The 21,027-nt window shown below is 37.3% G+C and overlaps 2 protein-coding genes across 2 annotated transcripts in view; one reads left to right on the top strand and one right to left on the bottom strand.

Moving 5' to 3' along the window:
• SPAG6 (sperm associated antigen 6) overlaps positions 1-17,234 on the bottom strand; it is a gene marked incomplete at both ends in the record, with an annotated part of 48,644 nt that extends 31,410 nt beyond the window's left edge. The window contains 6 exon segments of the mRNA XM_081106202.1: positions 27-162; positions 166-198; positions 14,378-14,402; positions 14,404-14,483; positions 14,487-14,536; positions 17,183-17,234. Of these exon segments, the coding sequence (XP_080962328.1) occupies positions 27-162; positions 166-198; positions 14,378-14,402; positions 14,404-14,483; positions 14,487-14,536; positions 17,183-17,234 (376 nt within the window).
• A 2,449-nt stretch (positions 17,235-19,683) lies between these two features.
• LOC308516245 (cytochrome c oxidase assembly factor 5-like) lies at positions 19,684-20,154 on the top strand (the record flags this gene model as incomplete). The annotated part of the gene is made up of 1 exon (XM_081087117.1): positions 19,684-20,154. One exon carries the CDS (start codon positions 19,684-19,686, stop codon positions 19,906-19,908), a length of 225 nt encoding a protein of 74 aa, XP_080943243.1. The 3' UTR covers positions 19,909-20,154.
• Between the last annotated feature and the right edge of the window lie 873 nt (positions 20,155-21,027).

Genomic DNA, 21,027 nt, shown 5'->3' with positions numbered 1-21,027 from the left:
CCCCATTTTTAAATATGCTCCATTACCTGCATTATGTCTTGCAGTACAACCAAATGCCAAGGTTGCATCTTCTTTGACTCCAGTGTCAAAATCTTCCAAGCATCTCAGTGCTCCACAATCAACTGTTGCCTGAGCTAGTTGAGGAGAATGTTTAGCAACTGCTCATAACACAAAAGCAGCAGCTTCCCTGTAGAAATGCTACAAGGATAAAATAGATAAAACACAAAGTGAATTGAGCACTTATATAATGAAAAGTTAAAATAGACTAAAACCAATGTAAAAATAAAAATATAATGAAGCTCAACAGCTTTTAAATACTAAAGAAATACATCCTGCAACATTATTTTTTTGATGTTCCTCATTGCTTTCGTTCAGTAACTAAACAAAAACAATGCAAGTCATATTACATTTCAAATGTTTTCTTCTAAAACATGCATTTATAAAATAAAATATTTCCTGCAAATTGTATATCCTACAAATTCATTATTTAATTATTTAATGAGATTTTTATGTATCTGCATTACACTAAAGGTATATGTCTGACCCATAGGAACTCTTGGACTGTTAGCATGTGCAACTAAACTGTCAACTGACAAATTCATTTCCTTTACTTGCCCTCAGTCTCTAAGCCTGATAGGCCTTTCATGACCTTAACTAATCTTTCTGGTGTCCTAAGTTATCCTGAAATAACAACCAGGTTTCAAGATGCATTTATCAATTGTTGGATAAACATAAAGACAAAATATTCATGATACATTTTAAAACTTTTCCTGGTAAATAAACTCGCCAAACAATTGGGACATGTTATACATTCATTTTTAGAAATGTTTTTTTAAAGGTAAATATAAATGACTTAACATTATGTGAATGCTTCATATTTAAAATATTTTCTATATAGAAGTTTTATCAGATTAAGAAATAAAATAAAATTGAAACATGATTTTCTTTATATAGCTAAGAAAATTAAATGTTTAGGAAGTGTTTAGCTGTAACACTCACTGTGGTTTTATGGTTCACATAATGACACAGTAATGGTCTCCTAACTCTCCTTTTTCTTACAGAACCCAGTTAATCCTCTACTTTAGATTGTGTCTATTCTTTACAGAGACTACTGAAAAGTGACTGAGTGTCATAGCACCTGTTTTTAATGCATTCTATTAACTTGGGCCAAAATATTCAAATACAAAAAAATTATGAGAGAGAAAATACACCGAGCATATTTTTAACATTGATCTCAAAACCTGGTATCCTCTATAATAGAAGGCTAATATGCAAATTGACCAAACGGTCGCTATGACGCATACTGGCCACCAGGGGGCAGACGTGCAATGCAGGAGCTGCCCCCTTGTGGTCAGTGCGCTCCCACAGGGGGAGTGCTGCTCAACCAGAAGCCTGGCTCACAGCTGGCGAGTGCAGTGGCAGTGGCGGGAGCCTCTCCCGCCTCCATGGCAGTCAGACATCCCCCAAGGGCTCCTGGACTGCAAGAGGACGCAGGCCAGGCTGAGGCACCCCCCAAGTGCATGGATTTCATGCACCGGGCCTCTAGTATATTGATGATATAAGAAATATGCTATTTAGTAATAATGTTTTGATTTTATATATTTCTTTAGTTTATTAACTGTAACATATATAGATATCAAAATATTTGTTGTAAAGTCTAATTTTATGTCAGTAACCAAATACCTACTAATTAATTGTAAAAATTAGAATAGAGTTTTAAAGTAGCTTCCCACCAATTATTTTTTTAAGAAAATGTTTTTATTGATTTTAGAGAGAAAAACATTGGTTGCCTCCCACATAGGCCCTGACCAGGGATCAACCCCACAACCTGGGTATGTGCCCTGACTGAGAATCAAACCTGAGGCCTTTCAGTGCATAGGATGATGCTCAACCAACTGAGCCGTACTGGCTAGTGCTCCACAGATTATTTTCTCATAATTGTGGAAAAATAATGGTGGTATATTTCTTATCATTACCTTAAGCTAATTTGACTTTTTATATTGTAGAATTTTCAAATTCACAGAAAATTTCTTGTGTATTAATAGTCACTACTAACTACAGAGCCTATAATCATACTTTCTGATGTCATTCTCCCCTTTCTTCTAATTTCAACTTCCCTAAATTCCTCATTCCTCTCTTCTCTCCCATTCTCACCAAAGAAATTTCCTTAAAGAAAAAAAAGCAAAAGCAAAACCAGATGACTTTGTACCTGATAAAGAGAGTTTAAATCTCCTAAGAGAAATGAATTAAAGGACTGGTAGGTGAAGGAGACAGAAGCTTGTGAATAATGCTTCACATTCTCATCACTTTTCTGCCCTAACACATTTTTTGTCTCTTTTCAATTAATGGACATCATTCACACTTAGAAAACTTCTAGTAAGAACCTTCTAGAGAGGATTAAAAAATGGTGGCAGAATAAATGGATGCTACACAGACATACTCCCAGGAACAAACTGGAATTACAACTAAAATACAGAAAAACTTCCTGAATAATCAATGGAAAAATCACAGTAGAGAACACTGATACGTGCGGACCGAAAGTGGAGACCACATAGAGACTGATAGGAGGGGCGGAGGCACAAAAAGGCTGGCTGGGCTCCCACAGACAGCAACTGAAGTCCTGGAGAGATATCTCAGCGGTGGGGTGGGGCGGGGGGGAGGGTGCCACTGAGAACTCTGGGATCTAATCCCCAAGCTGGGCCTCCCAGCAGAGAGCACCAAACTGAGGAGGTACCCACATAACATATAGCTGTGAAAAGCAGTGGGGTGCTCTCTGAAAGTTTGGGCACCCTCTTAAAGGGCCAACTCACAAAATTCCCTGTGGAGCCACCATCTTGTGCTGCAGCGAAGGGAGGGTGAAGTGGACTGGAGCTGTGAGAACAGAAGCCAGGACTGGGGACTCAGGGGATAGAGCTCAGAAGGCAGATACCCTAAGTTTCCTGGGCTGAGTCATTCCCTCACACAGCAAAGGACATCTTTCCCACATAGACATTTGCTTTGCCTGGGGAGAAGACAGTTAACACACCCTATTGGAAAATGCCTTGCCCTGGGGCCACTTAAGAGATTAAAAACAACAACTAGCCTCTAGGCAGAAGCAACTGCCCCACCCTGTTGAAAAAAACTCTCCCCACACCTAAGGACTGTTGCCTGGGGGCAATTCAAGTCGGAATCCTATCAGTCTGTAGGCAGAGGCAGTCTCTGGAGGCTTTGAGTCTTTGCCTGATCTAATTAGTCAGAAACAGCCTTTAACACTGTCCTCCACTAGAGATTGAGAGGTGTAGAGTATCTACCAAATACATAGTCACAAACCCAAACAGACAGCCAAAATGAGGAGACAAAGAAACAACCCCAAAATGAAAGAACTGGAGAATTCTCCAGAAGAAGAGATAAATGAAGCAGAGATAAGAAATTTATCTGAAACAGAGTTCAGAGTAATGATGGTAAAGACACTCAACAACATGAAAAAATATATAGTAACTATGAAAAAAGAACAGTCTGAGATAAAGAATGACATAACACAAATAAAGAACACATTGGAAGGAATACACAGCAGATTAGGGGAAGCTGAGGATCAAATCAGTAAATTAGAAGACAGAGTTGAAAATATCACTTAATCGGAGAACCAAAAAGAAAAACAATTAAAAAACAGGGAGAGAGCTTAAGGGAGCTGTGGGACAACATGAAACATAACAATATTAGAATAGCAGGTGTGCCAGAAGAGGAAGGAAGGAAGGAAGGAAGGAAGGAAGGAAGGAAGGAAGGAAGGGAAGGAGGGAGGGAGGAAGGAAGGAAGGAAGGAAGGAAGGAAGGAAGGAAGGAAGAAATAGAGAACATGTTTGAAGAAATAATGGCAGAAAACTTCCCTAATGTGGTAAAGGAAAAAGTCACACAAGTTCATGAGGCACAGAGAACCCCAAGAAAGAAGAAACCAAACAGGCCCATGCCCAGACAGATCATAATTAAAATGCCAAACATTAAAGACAAAGAGAGGAAAAACCAAGATGGCGGCATAGGTAAACACCAGAAATTGCTGCCTTGCACAACCACTTCAAAAATACAACTAAAAGACAAAACAGACATCATCCAGAACCACAGGAAGGCTGGCTGAGTGGAAATTCTACAACTAGAAGGAAAGAGAAAAGCACACTGACACTCAGAGGAGGTGTGGAAGTAAAGTGCAGAGGTACAGAGGCACGTGCAGAAAGGGCTGGCAACTGAGGACGCGGTTGTCTTTTTCAATCAGGAGGGAGTCACAGGCTCCCGACTGCTCTGAACTCTAGTTCCGGGCAAGTCTCTGGGGACCCAGACTCATATGGGGAGAAATTGGACTGTCTGGCATCGGATGGAACTCGAGGGCAGCTTTCTCTCAGGGGTGCTTGTGGCGATTACCAGGACACTGAAACGTGGGGCCTCTTAGGGCAGGACTGAGGATCAGCCATAGCTGTTTGCTCTGCCATGTTGATCCCCTGAGACCCCGCCCCACCCAACTGTGTGCAGAGGATTTTGCATATGAAAGGCCTGGGCCTTTGCAATCTGAAAATTACCTAACAAACTGCAGCTGGGTCAGAGAGACCCAGAACTTCCAAAAGAAGGCCTAAGGCCCCACAGCAGCTTCCATTGCTTCACAGCTGGGCCGCATCTGGGCACCTCCAAACCCCAAACAAAGAAGAGGAATTTATCCATAGCTCCTGCTGGGTAGCCTCAGGCAGAGACTAAATTAGCACCTCCTTAGAGATCCAAGAGCCAGTGTACCCAGGGGTCAGAGTGGGACCATCCAGATTACAACTCCTCAGATCCATAAGGGACACACTCAGGGGGCAGACTCAGTGAGCACCAAAGCCCCACTGAAGCAAGTCTTGCCCCAGAAGGGTGTCTCCAGCACAGAAGTTCTCCCACTGTAGACACAGCTGATTCTCACCGACAATTGGCCTGGAGGTCAATTCCATCCAGTGATACCTACAACAATCAAGGCTTAACTACAACAAGACTGTGCACAAAGCCCACAAGCAGGTGCACCAAGTGTGTCCACCTCAGGTAATTGGGGAGGCTGAGCCACTGGGCCCTATTGGACACCTAGCACAGAAAGCCACTCTATCAACACAGGGAAGCATAAAAAATGCGGAGACAAAGAAACAGGTCACAAATGACAGAAATGGAGGAAAGCAAACTACTGGATATAGAGTTCAAAACCACACTTATAAGGTTTTTAAAGAATTTTCTAGAAACCGCCAATAAATTTAGTGAGACCCTCAAGAAATCTAGTGAGACCCTCGAGGTTATGAAAAAGGACCAACTAGAAATTAAGCATACACTGACTGAAATAAAGAATATTATACAGAGTTCCAACAGCAGACTAGAGGATCACAAGAATCAAGTCAAAGATTTGAAATACGAAGAAGCGAAAAACACGCAACCGGAAAAACAAATAGAAAAAAGAATCCAAAAATACAAAGATAGTGTAAGGAGCCTCTGGGACAACTTCAAGCGTACCAACATCTGAATTATAGGGGTGCCAGAAGAAGAGAGAGAGCAAGATATTGAAAACCTATTTGAAGAAATAATGACAGAAAACTTCCCCTACCTGGTGAAAGAAATAGACTTACAAGTCCAGGAAGCACAGAGAACCCCAAACAAAAGGAATCCAAAGAGGACCACACCAAGACAAATCATAATTACAATGCCAAGAGCAAAAGACAAAGAGAGAATCTTAAAAGCAGCAAGAGAAAAACAGTCAGTTACCTACAAGGGAGTAACCATAGGACTGTCAGCTGATTTCTCAACAGAAACTTCGCAGGCCAGAAGGGAGTGGCAAGAAATATTCAAAGTAATGAATGCCAAGAACCTACAACCTAGATTACTTTACCCAGCAAAGCTATCATTCAAAATTGAAGGTCAGATAAAGAGCTCCACAGATAAGAAAAAGCTAAAGGAGTTCATCAGCACTAAACCAGTATTATATGAAATGCTGGAAGGTATCCTTTAAGAAGAGGAAGAAGAAGAAAAAGGTAAAGATACAAATTATGAACAACAAATACACATCTATCAACAAGTGAATCTAAAAATCAAGTGAATAAATAATCTGATGAACAGAATAAACTGGTGATTATAATAGAATCAGGGGCATAGAAAGGGAGTGGACTGACTATTCTCAGGGGAGAAAGGGGTGTGGGGATTGCGGGAAGAGACTGGACAAAAATCGTAAACCTATGGATGAGGACAGTGGGGGGGGAGGGTGAGGGCAGAGGGTGGGGTGGAACCGGGTGGAGGGGAACTATGGGGGGAAAAAAGAGGAACAACTATAATAATCTGAACAATAAAGATTTAATTTTAAATAAATAAATAACTAAATAAAGACAAAGAGAGAACTTTAAAGGCAGCAAGAGAAAACTGTTACCCACAAAGGATTTTCCATAAGGCTGACACCTGATTTCTCATCAGAAACTCTACAAGCCAAAAGGGAATGGCATGAAATACTCAAGGTAATAGAAAGCAAAGATCTGAGATCAATATTACTATATCCAGCAAGGCTATCACTCATGATAGACAAATAAAGAGCTTCCCAGACAAAAAAAAAACAACCCCAAAACTCTGAAGGAACCGCTAAGCCAGCATTACAAGAAATGCTAAAGGGACTGCTGTAATGAGAAGAAGAAACTGAGAGAGAAACCTAGCCATACAGAATTAAAATGGCAATAAATAAGTGCCTATCAATAATAACCCTAAATGTAAATGGATTAAATGCTCCAATCAAAAGGTGTAGGGTAGCTGAATGAATATAAAAACATGACCCAACTATATGCTATCTACAAGAGTCCCACCTCAAAACAAAAGACACACACAGAATGAGAGTGAAGGGATGGAAAAAAATTTTTCCATGCAAATGGAAAAGAAAAAAAAACCTGGAGTAGCAATACTCATATCTGACAAAATAGACTTTAAAATGAAGGCCATCACAAGAAACAACAAAGGTCACTACATAATACTGAAAGGATCAATCCAACAAGAGGATGTAACCCTGGTAAACATATATGCACCCAATATAGGAGTACCTAAATATATGGAAAAAAACTCTAGAGGACTTTAACGGAGAGATCGACAAAAATACAGTCATAGTAGGGGACTTTAACACCCCTCTGATTTCACTAGGTAGATCTTCCAAATAAAAACTTAACAAGGAAACAGAGACTCTAAAGGACACACTGGATCAGATGGATTTAATTGACATTCATAGAACACTAGAGGCCCGGTGTATGAAATTCGTGTATTGGGGGAAGGGAAGTCCCTCAGCCCAGCTTGCACCCTCTCCAACTCAGGACCCCTCAGGGGATGTCCAACTGCCAGTTTAGGCCCACAGGGATTAGGCCTAAACAGGCAGTCAGACATCCCTCTCACAATCTGGGACCGCTGTCTCGTAACTGCTCACCTGCCAGCCTGCCTGATCACCCCTAACTGCCTCTACCTGCTGGCCTGATCACCCCCTAACTGCTCCTCTGCTGGCCTGATCACCCCTTACTGCCCTCCCCTGCCAGCCTGATTGCCCCTAACCCCTCTACCTCGGCCTCTGCCACCGTGGCTTTGCCCAAAAGGATGTCCGGAAGATGTCTGGTCTAAATAGCATATTACCTTTTTATTAGTATATATACATCACCCCAACGCAGCAGAATATACATTCTTCTCAAGTGCACATGGGTCATTCACAAAGATAGACCACATGTTAGGACACAAAACAAGTCTCTACAAGTTCAAGAAGACTGAAATCATATCAAGCGTCTTCTCAGATCACAGTGGAATAAAATTAGAAATAAACTACAGTAAAAACACTCCCAAAATTTAAAAATACATGGAGGCTAAATAGCATGTTATTAAACAATGAATGAGTTAACAACGAGATTAACAAAGAAATAAAAAATTTATTAGAAACAAATGAAGATGAACACACAAGAACCCAAAATCTCTGTGACACAGCAAAAGCAGTCCTGAGAGGGAAATTCATAGCACTACAGGCATACCTAAAAAAAAAAAAAAAAAAATCAGCAATAAACTAACCCTACAATTTAAAGAACTAGAAAGAGAACAAGAAAAGCTCAGAGTAAGTAGAAGGAAGGAAATAATAAAGATTAAAGCAGAAATAAATAACAACGAGACTTAAAAAAATCAATGAAACCAAGAGCTGGTTCTTTGAAAGGATAATCAAAATTGATAAACCATTAGCCAGACTCATCAAGAAACAAAGAGAGAGGACAGAAATAAATTAAATCAGAAACAAAAGTGGAGAAGTAACTACTGACACCACAGAAATACAAAGGATTGTAAGAAAATACTATGAACAACTATATGCCAGCAAGCTGGACAATGTGGATGAAATAGACAAATTCCTAGAAAAAATATAATCTCCCAAAACTGAATCAAGAGGAATCAGAAAACCTAAATAGGCCAATAACAACTGATGAAATAGAAGCAGAAATCAAAAAACTCCCACCAAACAAAAGCCCAGGTCCAGATGGCTTCACAGGAGAGTTTTACCAAACATTCAAAGAAGAACTAACACATATACTCCTCAAACCATTTCAGAAAATCCAAGAGGAAGGAACACTTCCCTATTATTTTTGTGAGGCTAACATTATCCTAATTCCAAAATCAGATAAAGACACTACAAAGAAAGAGAACTATAGGCCAATATCCCTGATGAACATAGATGCTAAAATCCTCAACAAAATATTAGCAAATCACATCCAGAAATACATTAAAAAGATCATACACCATGATCAAGTGGGATTTGTTCCAGGGATGCAAGGCTGGTACAATATTTGCAAATTAATAAACATGATACATCACATAGACAAATTGAAAGACAAAAATCATATGATCATATCAATAGATGCAGAGAAAACATTCGACAAAATCCAACACCCATTTTTGAAAAAAAACTCTCAGCAAAGTGGGAATAGAGAGAGCATATCTCAACATGATAAAGACCATATATGACAAACGTACAGCCAACATCATACTCAATGAGCAAAAACTAAAAACATTTCCTCTAAGAACAGGAACAAGAAAGGAATGCCCACCTTGAACATAGTACCAGAAATGCTAGTGATCAGACAAGAAGAAATAAAAGGCATCCAAATTGGAAAAGAAGAAGTGAAACTATCATTATTCGCAGATGACATGATATTGTACATAGATAACCCTCCATCAAAAAACTACTAGACTTAATAAGTGAATTCAGCAATGTAGCAGGATACAAAATTAACACCCAGAAATCTATAGCTTTTTTTATACACCAATAATGAACTCACAGAAAGAGAAACAACAAAAACAATCTCATTTAACATTGCACCCAAAAAATTAAGATACCTAAGAATAAACTTAACTAAGGAGGTAAAAGACCTGTACTTGGAAAACTACAGGACATTGAAAAAAGAGATAGAGGAAGACATAAACAAATGGAAGAATATACCGTGTTCATGGATTAGTAGAATCAACACCATTAAAATGTCCATACTACCCAAAGCAATCTACAGATTTAATGGAGTCCCCATTAAAATACCAATAGCAGCCGAAACCGGTTTGGCTCAGTGGATAGAGCATCAGCCTGCGGACTGAAAGGTCCCAGGTTCGATTCCGGTCAAGGCATGTACCTGGGTTGCGGGCACATCCCCAGTGGGAGATGTGCAGGAGGCGGCTGATCAATGTTTCTCTCCCATCGATGTTTCTAACTCTCTATCTCTCTCCCTTCCTCTCTGTAAAAAATTAATAAAATATATTTTAAAAAATAAAAAATAAATAAAAATACCAATAGCATATTTCACAGACCTAGAACAAACTCCAAAAATTCATCTGGAATAAAAAAAGACCCCAAATAGCCATAGCAATCCTGAGAAAGAACAAAGTAGGAGGGATCATAATACCAGATATCAAGCTATATTACAAAGCCACTGTTCTCAAAACTGCCTGGTACTGGCACAAGAACAGACATATAGATCAATGGAATAGAATAGAGAACCCAGAAATCGACCCAAGACATTATGCTCAATTAATATTTGACAAAGGAAGCAAGAGCATAAAATGGAGGCAAGACAGTCTCTTCAATAAATGGTGTTGGGGCCGAAGCCGGTTTGGCTCAGTGGATAGAGCGTCGGCTTGCGGACTGAAGGGTCCCAGGTTCAATTCCCGTCAAGGGCATGTACCTGGGTTGCGGGCACCTCCCCAGTAGGAGATGTGCAGGAGGCAGCTGATCGATGTTTCTCTCTCATCGATGTTTCTAAATCTCTATCTCTCTCCCTTCCTCTCTGTAAAAAATGAATAAAATATATTTAAAAATAAAAAATAAAAAATAAATGGTGTTGGGAAAATTGGACAGATACATACAAAAATAATGAAACTAGACCACCAACTTATACCATACACAAAAATAAACTCAACATTGATAAAGGACTTAAACATAAGATGGGAAACCATAAAAATCTTAGAACAATCCATAGGCAGCAAAATATCAGACATATGTTGTGGCAATATCTTTACAGATATGGCTCCTAGGACAATGGAAACTAAGGAGAAAATAAACAAATGGGACTAAATCAAAATAAAAAGCTTCTGCACAGCAAAAGAAACCATCAACAAAACAACAAGAAAGCCTACTGCGTGGGAGAACATATTTGCCAATGTTATCTCCGATAAGGGCTTAATCTCCAAAATTTACAAGGAACTCATACAACTTAACAAAAGGAAGATACCGGTAAACAATCCAATCAACAAATGGGCAAGGGACCTAACTAGACACTTTTCGAAAGAGGACATACAGAAGGCCAAGAGACATATGAAAACATGCTCAAAGTCACTAATCATCTGAGAGATGCAAATCAAAATGACAATGAGGTACCCTCTCACACCTGTCAGAATGGCTATCATCAACAAATCAACAAACGACAAGTGCTGGTGAAGATATGGAGAAAAAGCAACCCTCCTGCACTGCTAGTGGGAATGCAGACTGGTGCAGCCACTATGAAAACAATATGGAGTTTCCTCAAAAAATTAAAAATGGAACTGCCATTTGACCCAGTAATACCACTTCTAGGAATATATCCCAAGAAAACAGAACCACCAGTCAGAAAGGATATATGCACTCCTATGTTCACAGCAGCACAATTTACAATAGCTAAGATTTGAAACAGCCTAAATGCCCATCAGCAGATGAGTGGATTAGAAAACTGGTACATCTACACAATGGAATACTACGCTGCTGTAAAGAAAAAAAAGAAGGAATTCTTACCATTTGCAGCAGCATGGATGGAACTGGAGAACATTATGCTAAGCGATATAAGCCAGTCAGTGAAAGATAAATACCACATGATCTCACTCATTTGTGGAATATAAAGAACATTATTAACTGATAAACAAAAATAGTTACAGAAGCAAAGAAGCATTGAACAGACTGTCAAACTACAGCGGGAAGGCAGGGAAGGGTTGGGGGAGGGTAAGAAATTAACTAGAGGACTAATATACATGCATATAAACATAAACAATGGACACAAGACACTGGAGCGTGGGGGATAAGGGCATGTGCGGGGGGGGTGGTCATAGGGGAGGCTGGGGGGAGGTCAATGGGACATATGTATTATTATTTTTAATACTTTAAACAAAATAAAATTTTAAAAAATAAAAATTGAAATCCCATTTGACCCAGTAATCCCACTTCTAGGAACATATTCCAAGAAATCAGAAACACCAATCAGAAAGGATATATGTACCTCTATGTCCATAACAGCACAATTTACAATAGCTAAAATTTGGAAACAGCCTAAGTGCCCATCAGCAGAGGAGTGGATTAAAAAATGGTGGTACATTTACACAGAGGAATAATAATAATAATAAAGAAGGAATTCTTACCATTTGCAACAGCATGGATGGAACTGGAGAGCATTATGCTAAGTGAAATAAGCCAGTCGGAGAAAGATAAATATCACATGATCTCACTCATTGTGGGATATAATGAACAACATAAACTGATGAACAAAAATAGAGCCAGAGAAAAAAAATATTTTAGAATATAATAGAAGTAATCCTGTTATTTGCAGATTTTTAATATTTCCTACAACTTTTGTAATATTATACTATATTAGTACAGTTTGGGTAATATTATTATATTTAAAATATTTTTTCTTTTTTAAAAAAAGAACCTTCTATGTGGGATACCAAAATACACACTCTACACTCAAAAGAATGATTAAGATGCCAGGAAAAAGAAACTCCAACAGTATTTAGTGATAGAAGAAATACCTACAAGAAAAATAAAATTTCTGTGACTCCTTGAAGAGATCAAAGTAATTAGTAAATGACTCTCTGACTTATAAAAATAAGGCAAATTTTTCAACAATTAAGATTTGTGTTTCGTTTTTAAAACTCTGATAAAATACACATAACAAAATTTACCATTTTAAAGTATACAATTCAGTGGCATTTAGTGCATTCACAATGTGGTGCAACCACCTTTCTAGTTCCAGAATATTTTTATCACCCCAACAAGAACCACATATGTGTTAAGCAGTCACTCCTCATCCTCTCTCCTGGAGTTCTGGGCAACCACTAACTAGTCTGCTTCTGTCTCTGTGAGCTTGCATAATCTGGATAGTTCATATAAATGAAATAATATAATATGTAGCCTTTGAGCCTGACTTCTTTTTCACACATAATGTTTTTAAGGTTTGTCCATGTTGTAATATATATTAGTACTTGATCCTTTTTATGGCTGATGATATTCCACTGTGTAGATATGTAACACTTTGTTTATCCAGTCATTCTATTGGCTATTGTGAATAATGCTGCTATGATCATTTTGTACAAGTTTTCTTTGAACACTCGTTTTCAATTCTTTTGGAAATATAACTAGTGAATAGAATTGCTGGGTTACATAGCAATTATGTTCAATTTACTGAGGAATTGCCAAGCTGTTCTAAGCAGCCACACCATTTTATTCACCTACCAACAATGTATGAGGGGTCCAACTTCTCCACATCTTCACTAACACTTGTTATTTTCCTTTTTTTAAAAAAAAAAAATATATTTTATTGATTTTTTACAGAGAGGAAGGGTGAGGGATAGAGATTTAGAAACATCAATAAGAGAGAAACATCGATCAGCTGCCTCCTGCACACTCCCCACTGGGGATGTGCCCGCAACCAAGGTACATGCCCTTGACTGGAATCGAACCTGGGACCCTTGAGTCCGCAGGCCGACGCTCTATCCACTGAGCTAAACCAGTTAGGGCTATTTTCCTTTTTTATTAGTAGATAATGTGCTAGCTCACTGTGGTTTTGATTTGCATTTCCTAAGGACTAGTGCTGTTGAACATCTTTTCATGTTTGTTGACCATGTGTCTGTCTTCTTTGGATAAAGTCTATTCAAGCCCTTTGCCAATTTTTAATTGGATTGTTTGTCATTTGGTGACACAAGTAGGAATGTAATCTTAAAAATATGTCAAGAAAGATACATTCCTAGGTTATGGTAAAATAGCAGAATGGAATGAACAGTGCAAGACCCTACCTACAGGAAGGTCTTTCCTTAACTACTATTATGTGGTGCTGCTGTACAGAAACACAGTAGGAGGGCACTCTTAAATGACCTTTAGAAAGCCTGACATGCTTGTATACTTGGCAAAAATGCTTTACCAAACCTACCATTAAACATATTCCCCTTCCTTGTAGATGCTTCTCTCCCCCTTGCTTTAATATATATATATATATATATATATATATATATATATATATATATATATATATATATAATCCTCACCCAAGGATATTTTTCCATTGATTTTTAGAGAGAGTGGAAGAGAGAGGGAAAGACAGAGAGAAATATCGATGTGAGAGAAACACATAGATTGGTTGCCTCCTGCATGAGCCCCAACCAGGGCCAGAGCAGGGAGGAGCTTGCAATCGATCACCTGGGACCCTTCAGTCCTCGGGCCAACACTCTGTTCACTGAGCCAGACCAGCTAGAGCTCCCTCCCCCTTGCTTTAAGCAATTTCTTACAGTTGCCATTAACCAAATTTCACCTGTATGTAAAGATTTCTGTAAATGACTTTGTGTTTGGTTTTATATACCTAAGACTGATCCTATGATTTTAATACAACCATACACAGAAATATTGCTTTATGTATAATCTCATTACATTTTAAAATCTGTTTTCTCTTTATATTAACAATAATGGAAAAAAGCTGCATATAATCTCAAAGTAGAATGCCCTAAAGATATTATTACGTTCAGTTCAAAGAATTGAATGTGTATTAACATCTTAATTTTAATGCCTACAAGCTTGCAAATGTGCCCAAACTATCAAATTTTTAAGTCAAAAACATAATTTTTTTAAAAATCTTACGTTCTGTCCTGCCAATGAGTAAATAAGGAAGAATGTCACCCTTGACAACTGCTTCTGCTACATCATCATTATAATGATCCAGTCTCCCAAAAGCCAAAGCAGCAGTCTATTGAATTGTTGGGACCATGTCCAGAAGAGGCCTCAGCAAAGACATTGCACCTGAGTGAAATTATGAAAAAAAGAAATCAGCAAAACTTAAATTAAAAAGCAAAACTACAATTTAGCATAGTATAGCCAAATAAAAAATTAAGGGAAAAATCAGCAAAAACAAAAAATTAGCCACTGAAAACTAACTAATGGGATATTTAGAAGCATATAATTGGCTAAGACACAGAATAATAAAACCTGTAATTATCAAAGAAGCAGCATAGTGTGGAAATAAGAATGGCTTTGGGTTTAGAGAATTTAAATCCCTGATTTGCAAATACTAGCTATGTGACCTGACAGGGCTGTCCGGACTAATGCAAAGAAAAGTTGTGAAGCACATTGTATAATGCCACCCTCAGCCTTTGCGAATTATATCTTTCAGAGTTGAGTTCAGATTATTTCATCTCAGTGAAGTCTTTCATTTGTGTGGTGTTTTGTTTTGGGGTTGTTTCTTTTCTCTAACTGTTGGGTCTTCCTCTGGTTCCAAATGAACTTAGAGTTTATTACGGAAATTTTATCGGGATCTATCACAGGGCCAGGGAGCAGGAGGGCCATTTGGCTAGGACCTCACATTCATGAAGAGCTGCAAATCATATTGCTGACATTATCTCCAAAAAATAAATTCTTTGATAGAAGAAAGTATATTGTATTATGAGGTCTCACAATATCATTTTAGGATTGTCTACAGCGTAGGTTTATCATCCTCACAACAATAATAAAAACAGTTTATATTTGCAGAGCACTTGTATGCATGCATTGTTTTCAAGATTTGTTTTCCATATTAATTTACTGACCTCTCATAACAAACCTATGATGTAGGCCTTATTATTATGTCTATTATACAGATGAGGACATTGAGACTGAGCAGCGGTTCTCAACCTGTGGGTCGCGACCCCTTTGGGGATCGAACGACCCTTTCACAGGGGTCGCCTAAGACCATCAAAAAACACATATATAATTACATATTGTTTTTGTGATTAATCACTATGCTTTAATTATGTTCAATTTGTAACAACGAAATTGGGGGTCACTACAACATGAGAAACTGTATTAAAGGGTCGCAGCATTAGGAAGGTTGAGAACCACTGATCTAGAAACTGTTAAACTGTTTTCTACAGAAGCTGAACCATTTTACATTCCAACCAGCAAAGTGCAAGGGTTCAGATTTCTCCATATCCTCACCATCACTCATTTCCCATGTTGTTTTAAAATAATAGGCATCCTAATAGGTATGAAGTGGTATGCCATTGTGGTTTTGATTTACATTTCCCTAGCACTAATGATGGTGAATGTCTTTTCATGTGCTTGTGTATTGGCCATTTGTACATCATCTTTGCTGAAATGTCTAGTCAAGTCCTGTGCCCATTTTTAAATTAGGTTGTTGTTGTTGTTGAATATAACTTGAAATTTTTTATAATAAATATGTACCATTTTAAAAAGAAGAGCAAAGAAAAAGAAAAGCTAAATTTGTTTACATATATTTAAAGTTTCATAGTAAATATATTAATGAGGCAAAAATATAAACTATAAGTATACTTAGAATAGTTGTAAGAGAATCACAATTTAAAAAATAAAAGAATCATGATTATGGTTCATGTTATTTTTCTTCTGATGATTCTGGTATTTCCTTTTTTTCCTTACTTGATAAATTTATGTGAAGTAGCTTATTGTCTTTTGAAATATAATTGGAAAATCAATACATACTGGATTATTCCACCTAAATATTTCAAATTAAAATCTCAAGAACTTTAAACTTCCATGGTAAGAATTTGATGAATTCATCTATTTAAGTATATAATATTTAACTTAATTATGTGTTTATTATTACTTACAGTATTTAGCTAATATACCAAAAGCCTCCAATTTGGGAAAATTTCAGTTTGCAATTTTAGCATTAAAATATTTTACCCCCCAAAGTGTATTTTACTTGTCCATATACTCAAAGGAATTTTCTGCTTTCTCCTCCATTTTTCTATTGCATCTGGACTAAGAAAATAATGTCAACAAAATGACACATAATTCCTTTCCTTCTATTCCTGTTTTCATTATCCAAGTTAGGCTCCTGCATGGAACTTCTGCTCTATCATACTTTTCCTGTATTCCTTAGTCCAAACAGTAGCATAATGAGGATTTTGAAAAAAATTTAATCTCTGAACCTATACAAGTAAAAGCTAAAATTTCCAGTTAAAATATCTGTTTAGAGGGTGGGGGCAGGTAGATGAGGGTAAACGGGGGATAACTGGTGATGGAAGAAGATTAGACTTTGGATGGTAAACACACAATACATTATACAGATGATGAGTTATAGAATTGTACACTTGAAACCTATGTAATTTTATTAACCAATGTAACCCAAATAAATTGAATAATAAATAAATATCTTTGTTTGAATAAGATCATTCTTTAGGGAAAATACGGCCCCTAATATCTAGTCCTTAAATTTTCTCTTAGTGGTTTATCATCAATCATTAAGTCCCCAGGGACATGATTTTTATCTCTTACACAGCATGGATGGAAACTTTGTTATTTAATTACAGGTTTGTCCTAAAAATACAGATAATGATATAAGAGACACTGAGAGACAAAAGGGGTAAAAGGAGGGGAAGGGAAGACAGGGGGAAATAAGAATATATAACATAAAAAGAAATTTTTTCTTACCTGCCTGTCCATTAGGAATCCATAGTGATTGATCCTTTGTGAACAAATGCATGAAAATTTAGAATCCATAAATTACAGCAGTCTGAAATAGTTGCTATATCTGATACACAAGGTCTCTAAGGAGCAGCTAATGACCTCACTGGGGTCTCCACTGAAGGAGCCAACATGATCTATCTAATACCTAATATTAAAAATAATTCACATATTGTACTCTAATATTTATAAAACAAGTTAGTGTACTCTATGCAAACTGATAAAATAGTGTGAAACTATTTTTGAACTTTTATAGGATACATCTTTACAATCCTCCCCTCCGCCAACTTTATAGCTTTGAACTCCTTTCATATTTTTCTTGTTCCAGTGCCATACTGGAGACATTGCTGCTAATATCTACATTGCAATCCAGTTATGCCCCAAACAACCTTGTTGATCCTGCCCACAACATTCATTCAAAAAACAGATCAGAGTTTATCAAGTGGCGAGGAATAAAACTACATACATGAGTTAAGGCAGCTCCTACTCTCAAGAAACTAATAATCAAGTAGAGATTATAAAATAGCCTCAAAATAATTACGGCTCTTTCTTTTAATTCCTTTCAATGCAACATAGGCCTAATTACTTGATTTTGCATGCCTACTGCATATATAAATCAGGAAGAAAATGTCAAATATCTCCAAAGACAAAAAAAATTACTCAAATTACTCATTCATTCTCATATTATATATATAATGTATATACATATTACCTCAATTTTCTGTTTATAAAGATATTTAACATATCAACTTTGATTCTCTTTCATCACTAATGTTTCTATCTCTCTCCTTCTTACTTCCTCTCTCTAAAATCAATCTTTTTTTTAATATTTTATTGATTTTTTACAGAGAGGAGGGGAGAGAGACAGAGAGTCAGAAACATCGATGAGAGAGAAACATCGATCAGCTGCCTTCTGCACACCCCGCACAGGGGATGTGCCTGCAACCAAGGTACATGCCCTTGACTGGAATAGAACCTGGGACCCTTCAGTCTGCAGGCCAACGCTCTATCCACTGAGCCAAACAGGTCAGGGTTAAAATCAATCTTTAAAAGACATATTAAAAAAATAAAGATTTGTTTGCCCTGGTTACTTCTTATTTTCTTTTGCAATTTTTTATTGTATTTATTTTGTGGTAAAGCATACATAGCAAAATTTTTATTTTAACCATTTTTAGATGTACAATTCAGTGGCATTAAATACAGTTAGAATGTTGTGTAACCATCACCCACTATTATTTTCAGAACTTTTTCATCATCCCTAACAGATACTTTATACAAATTAAACACTAACTCCCCATTTCTCCCTACCCCCAGCCCCTGGTAACCTCTATTCTACTTTCTGTCTCTCTGAATTTGTTTACTATAGAAACCTCATATAAATGGAATCATATAATATTTGTCCTTTTTTTTGCCTGGCTTATTTCAAACTTAGCATGTTTTCAAGGTTCATCTGTTGTAGCATGTATCAGAATTTCATTACCTTTGTAAGATGAATACCATTCGATTGTATACACAACGTTTTGTTTGTCCATTCATCTATTTCCACCTTTTGGTTATTGTGAATAATGCTGCTATGAACATTGGTGTACACATATCCATTTAAGTCCCAGCTTTCTATTCTTTTTACTGTGGACCTTGAAGTGGAATTTTTGGATCAAATGGTAATTCTTTAACTTTTGAGGAACCATCAAACTGTTTTCCACAATGGCTGCACCATTTTACATTCCCACCATCAAAGCACAAGGGTTCCAATTCCTCCACATTCTTACCAACATGTATTTTGTTGTTGTTTTCAATAATGTGTGTGAAATGGTATCTCACTGTGGTTTGATTTGCATTTCTCTAATGACTAATGATATTGAGTATCTATTCATGTGCTTATTGGCCATTTTTACAACTTCTTTGGAGAAATGTCTATTGGAAATTTTTGGCCATTTTTGATTCAAGTTGTTTGGAGTTTTTTGTTGAATCTTAGGAGTTCTATATATATATATTCTGGATATTAATCTCTTATCATATATATTCTTTGCAAATATATCCTTCTATTCTGTGAGCCATCTTTTTAGTCTCTTGGTATTGTCCTTTGATGCCCTTCTATATTTTTTTGACTTAAATATGAAGTTATTTCTACCATATATATTCTTTGCTTTCCAATTTTATTCAAAATTATCACAAACTTATATGTTAAAGATGTATTATTGCAAATTTTTACTTTTGCTATTATTAATAAAAATAATTATTTCTTTATTATTGCAAATGTTTTATTTTTATCTAAAACTACTTTTTATATGACCATTTACTATGAAATTGCACTATAGTTCATTCAAGCTTTGGAAGAAGTGATTTTTGCATACAATTAACCAATACAAAACAAAGAATTCACCTTTGACTGTCAATGTTACTACTTGATCCAGGCATTCTGTTTGAAGTCCAATGAGAATATTAAAGAAATTCCATGCTTGGCAGCCATGCCGCGGTATTACGAGGACAAGCCGGAGGGCGGCGCGTGCGCGGGCGTGAAGGAGGGCCTGGGCGCCTGCCTGCTGCAGTCCCACTGTGTGCTCCAGGAAGGAAAATCCCCTCGGCAGTGTCTGAAGGAAGGAAACTGCAGAGCTTTGAAAAATTCATTTTTTGAATGTAAAAGATCAATGTTGGATGCCAGATCAAGATTCAGAGGAAGAAAAGGATATTGATAACTATTATGTTGAAACCAAGATGAATACAACAAGGATTTCCTCTGGTCCTTAAAACACAGAAACCAAAGTTGGAAACATGTTTTTTCCTACACCTGTTTGGTTGGACCTGGAGCCCTGGAGAGAATGCATGATTTCTGTTTTTAATATCTATAAATAATTTTATTGTTTTGAGTTATTTTTAGAAGAAAAATGTAATTGACCAGTTATGAGCAAGGGAGCATAATAAATGCATTTTAAAAATGGTTTTAAAACTATTTTAAAACCAGTTTTCTCAGTGGTTAGAGTGTCTGCCCGCAGACCAAAGGACCATGGGTTTGACCTTGGTCAAAGGGATGTACCTGGAAGGGGCCCAGGTGGGAGGCAACCACTTGATATGTGTGTGTGTGTGTGTGTGTGTGTGTGTGTGTGTGTCTCCCTCTCTTTCTCTCCCCCACCTCTCCCTCCCTTCTAGTCTCTGATAAGCAATGGAAAAAATATCCTCAGGTGAGGATTAACCAAAAATAAAAAGGAAATTGTTTAAATAAAAAAAAAAGAAATTCCATGCTTTAAAAATAGAAGGAATCACTTGCCCTGCTTGTTACATGAATGCCTATGTTGACAAACAATAGACTGAGGTAATTAGAGCCTGTATCTGAAGGTAAACTGATTGGGTTCAAATTTGGGTGCTGCCATTTCCTTGCGGTGGAACTCAGCAAGGTTACTTAACATCCCTGTGTCTCAGTTTCACCATAGGTAAAATGGTGGTAAATTCTAAGACTACCTCATAAAATTGTTGTGAGAATTAAAATGAAGTAAAATTTCTAAAGTGTTGGAACATGAGTTGGGATAAAATAAACACAAGTGCTTGTTAAATAACAGACAGCAGAGCAGGCTTTAAAGAGCACAGAAAGGCCACGCAGGAGCAGGGACGTCTAGGTTGAGATCCAAAGGCTTTGGGGGAAGATTGTCTGCTAAAAATTTGGAGGGAGTAGAGAGGTAAGTGGATTGGAGAGTATCCCAACCAGAAGGAGCTACACAAATGAAGCTGAAAACCGAACAGTTCGGTGTGTTGACAAAACTGAGACTGCAGTATGACTACAGTGTCAGAGTGGAGAGAGAAGGTTGGAGAAAGAAGGC

Source organism: Myotis nattereri (assembly GCF_964212035.1).
Source record: "Myotis nattereri genome assembly, chromosome: 1".
Lineage (NCBI taxonomy): Eukaryota > Metazoa > Chordata > Mammalia > Chiroptera > Vespertilionidae > Myotis > Myotis nattereri.
The sequence above is the reverse complement of the archived record's forward strand: the minus strand, read 5'-3'. Positions and strand labels throughout refer to the sequence as shown.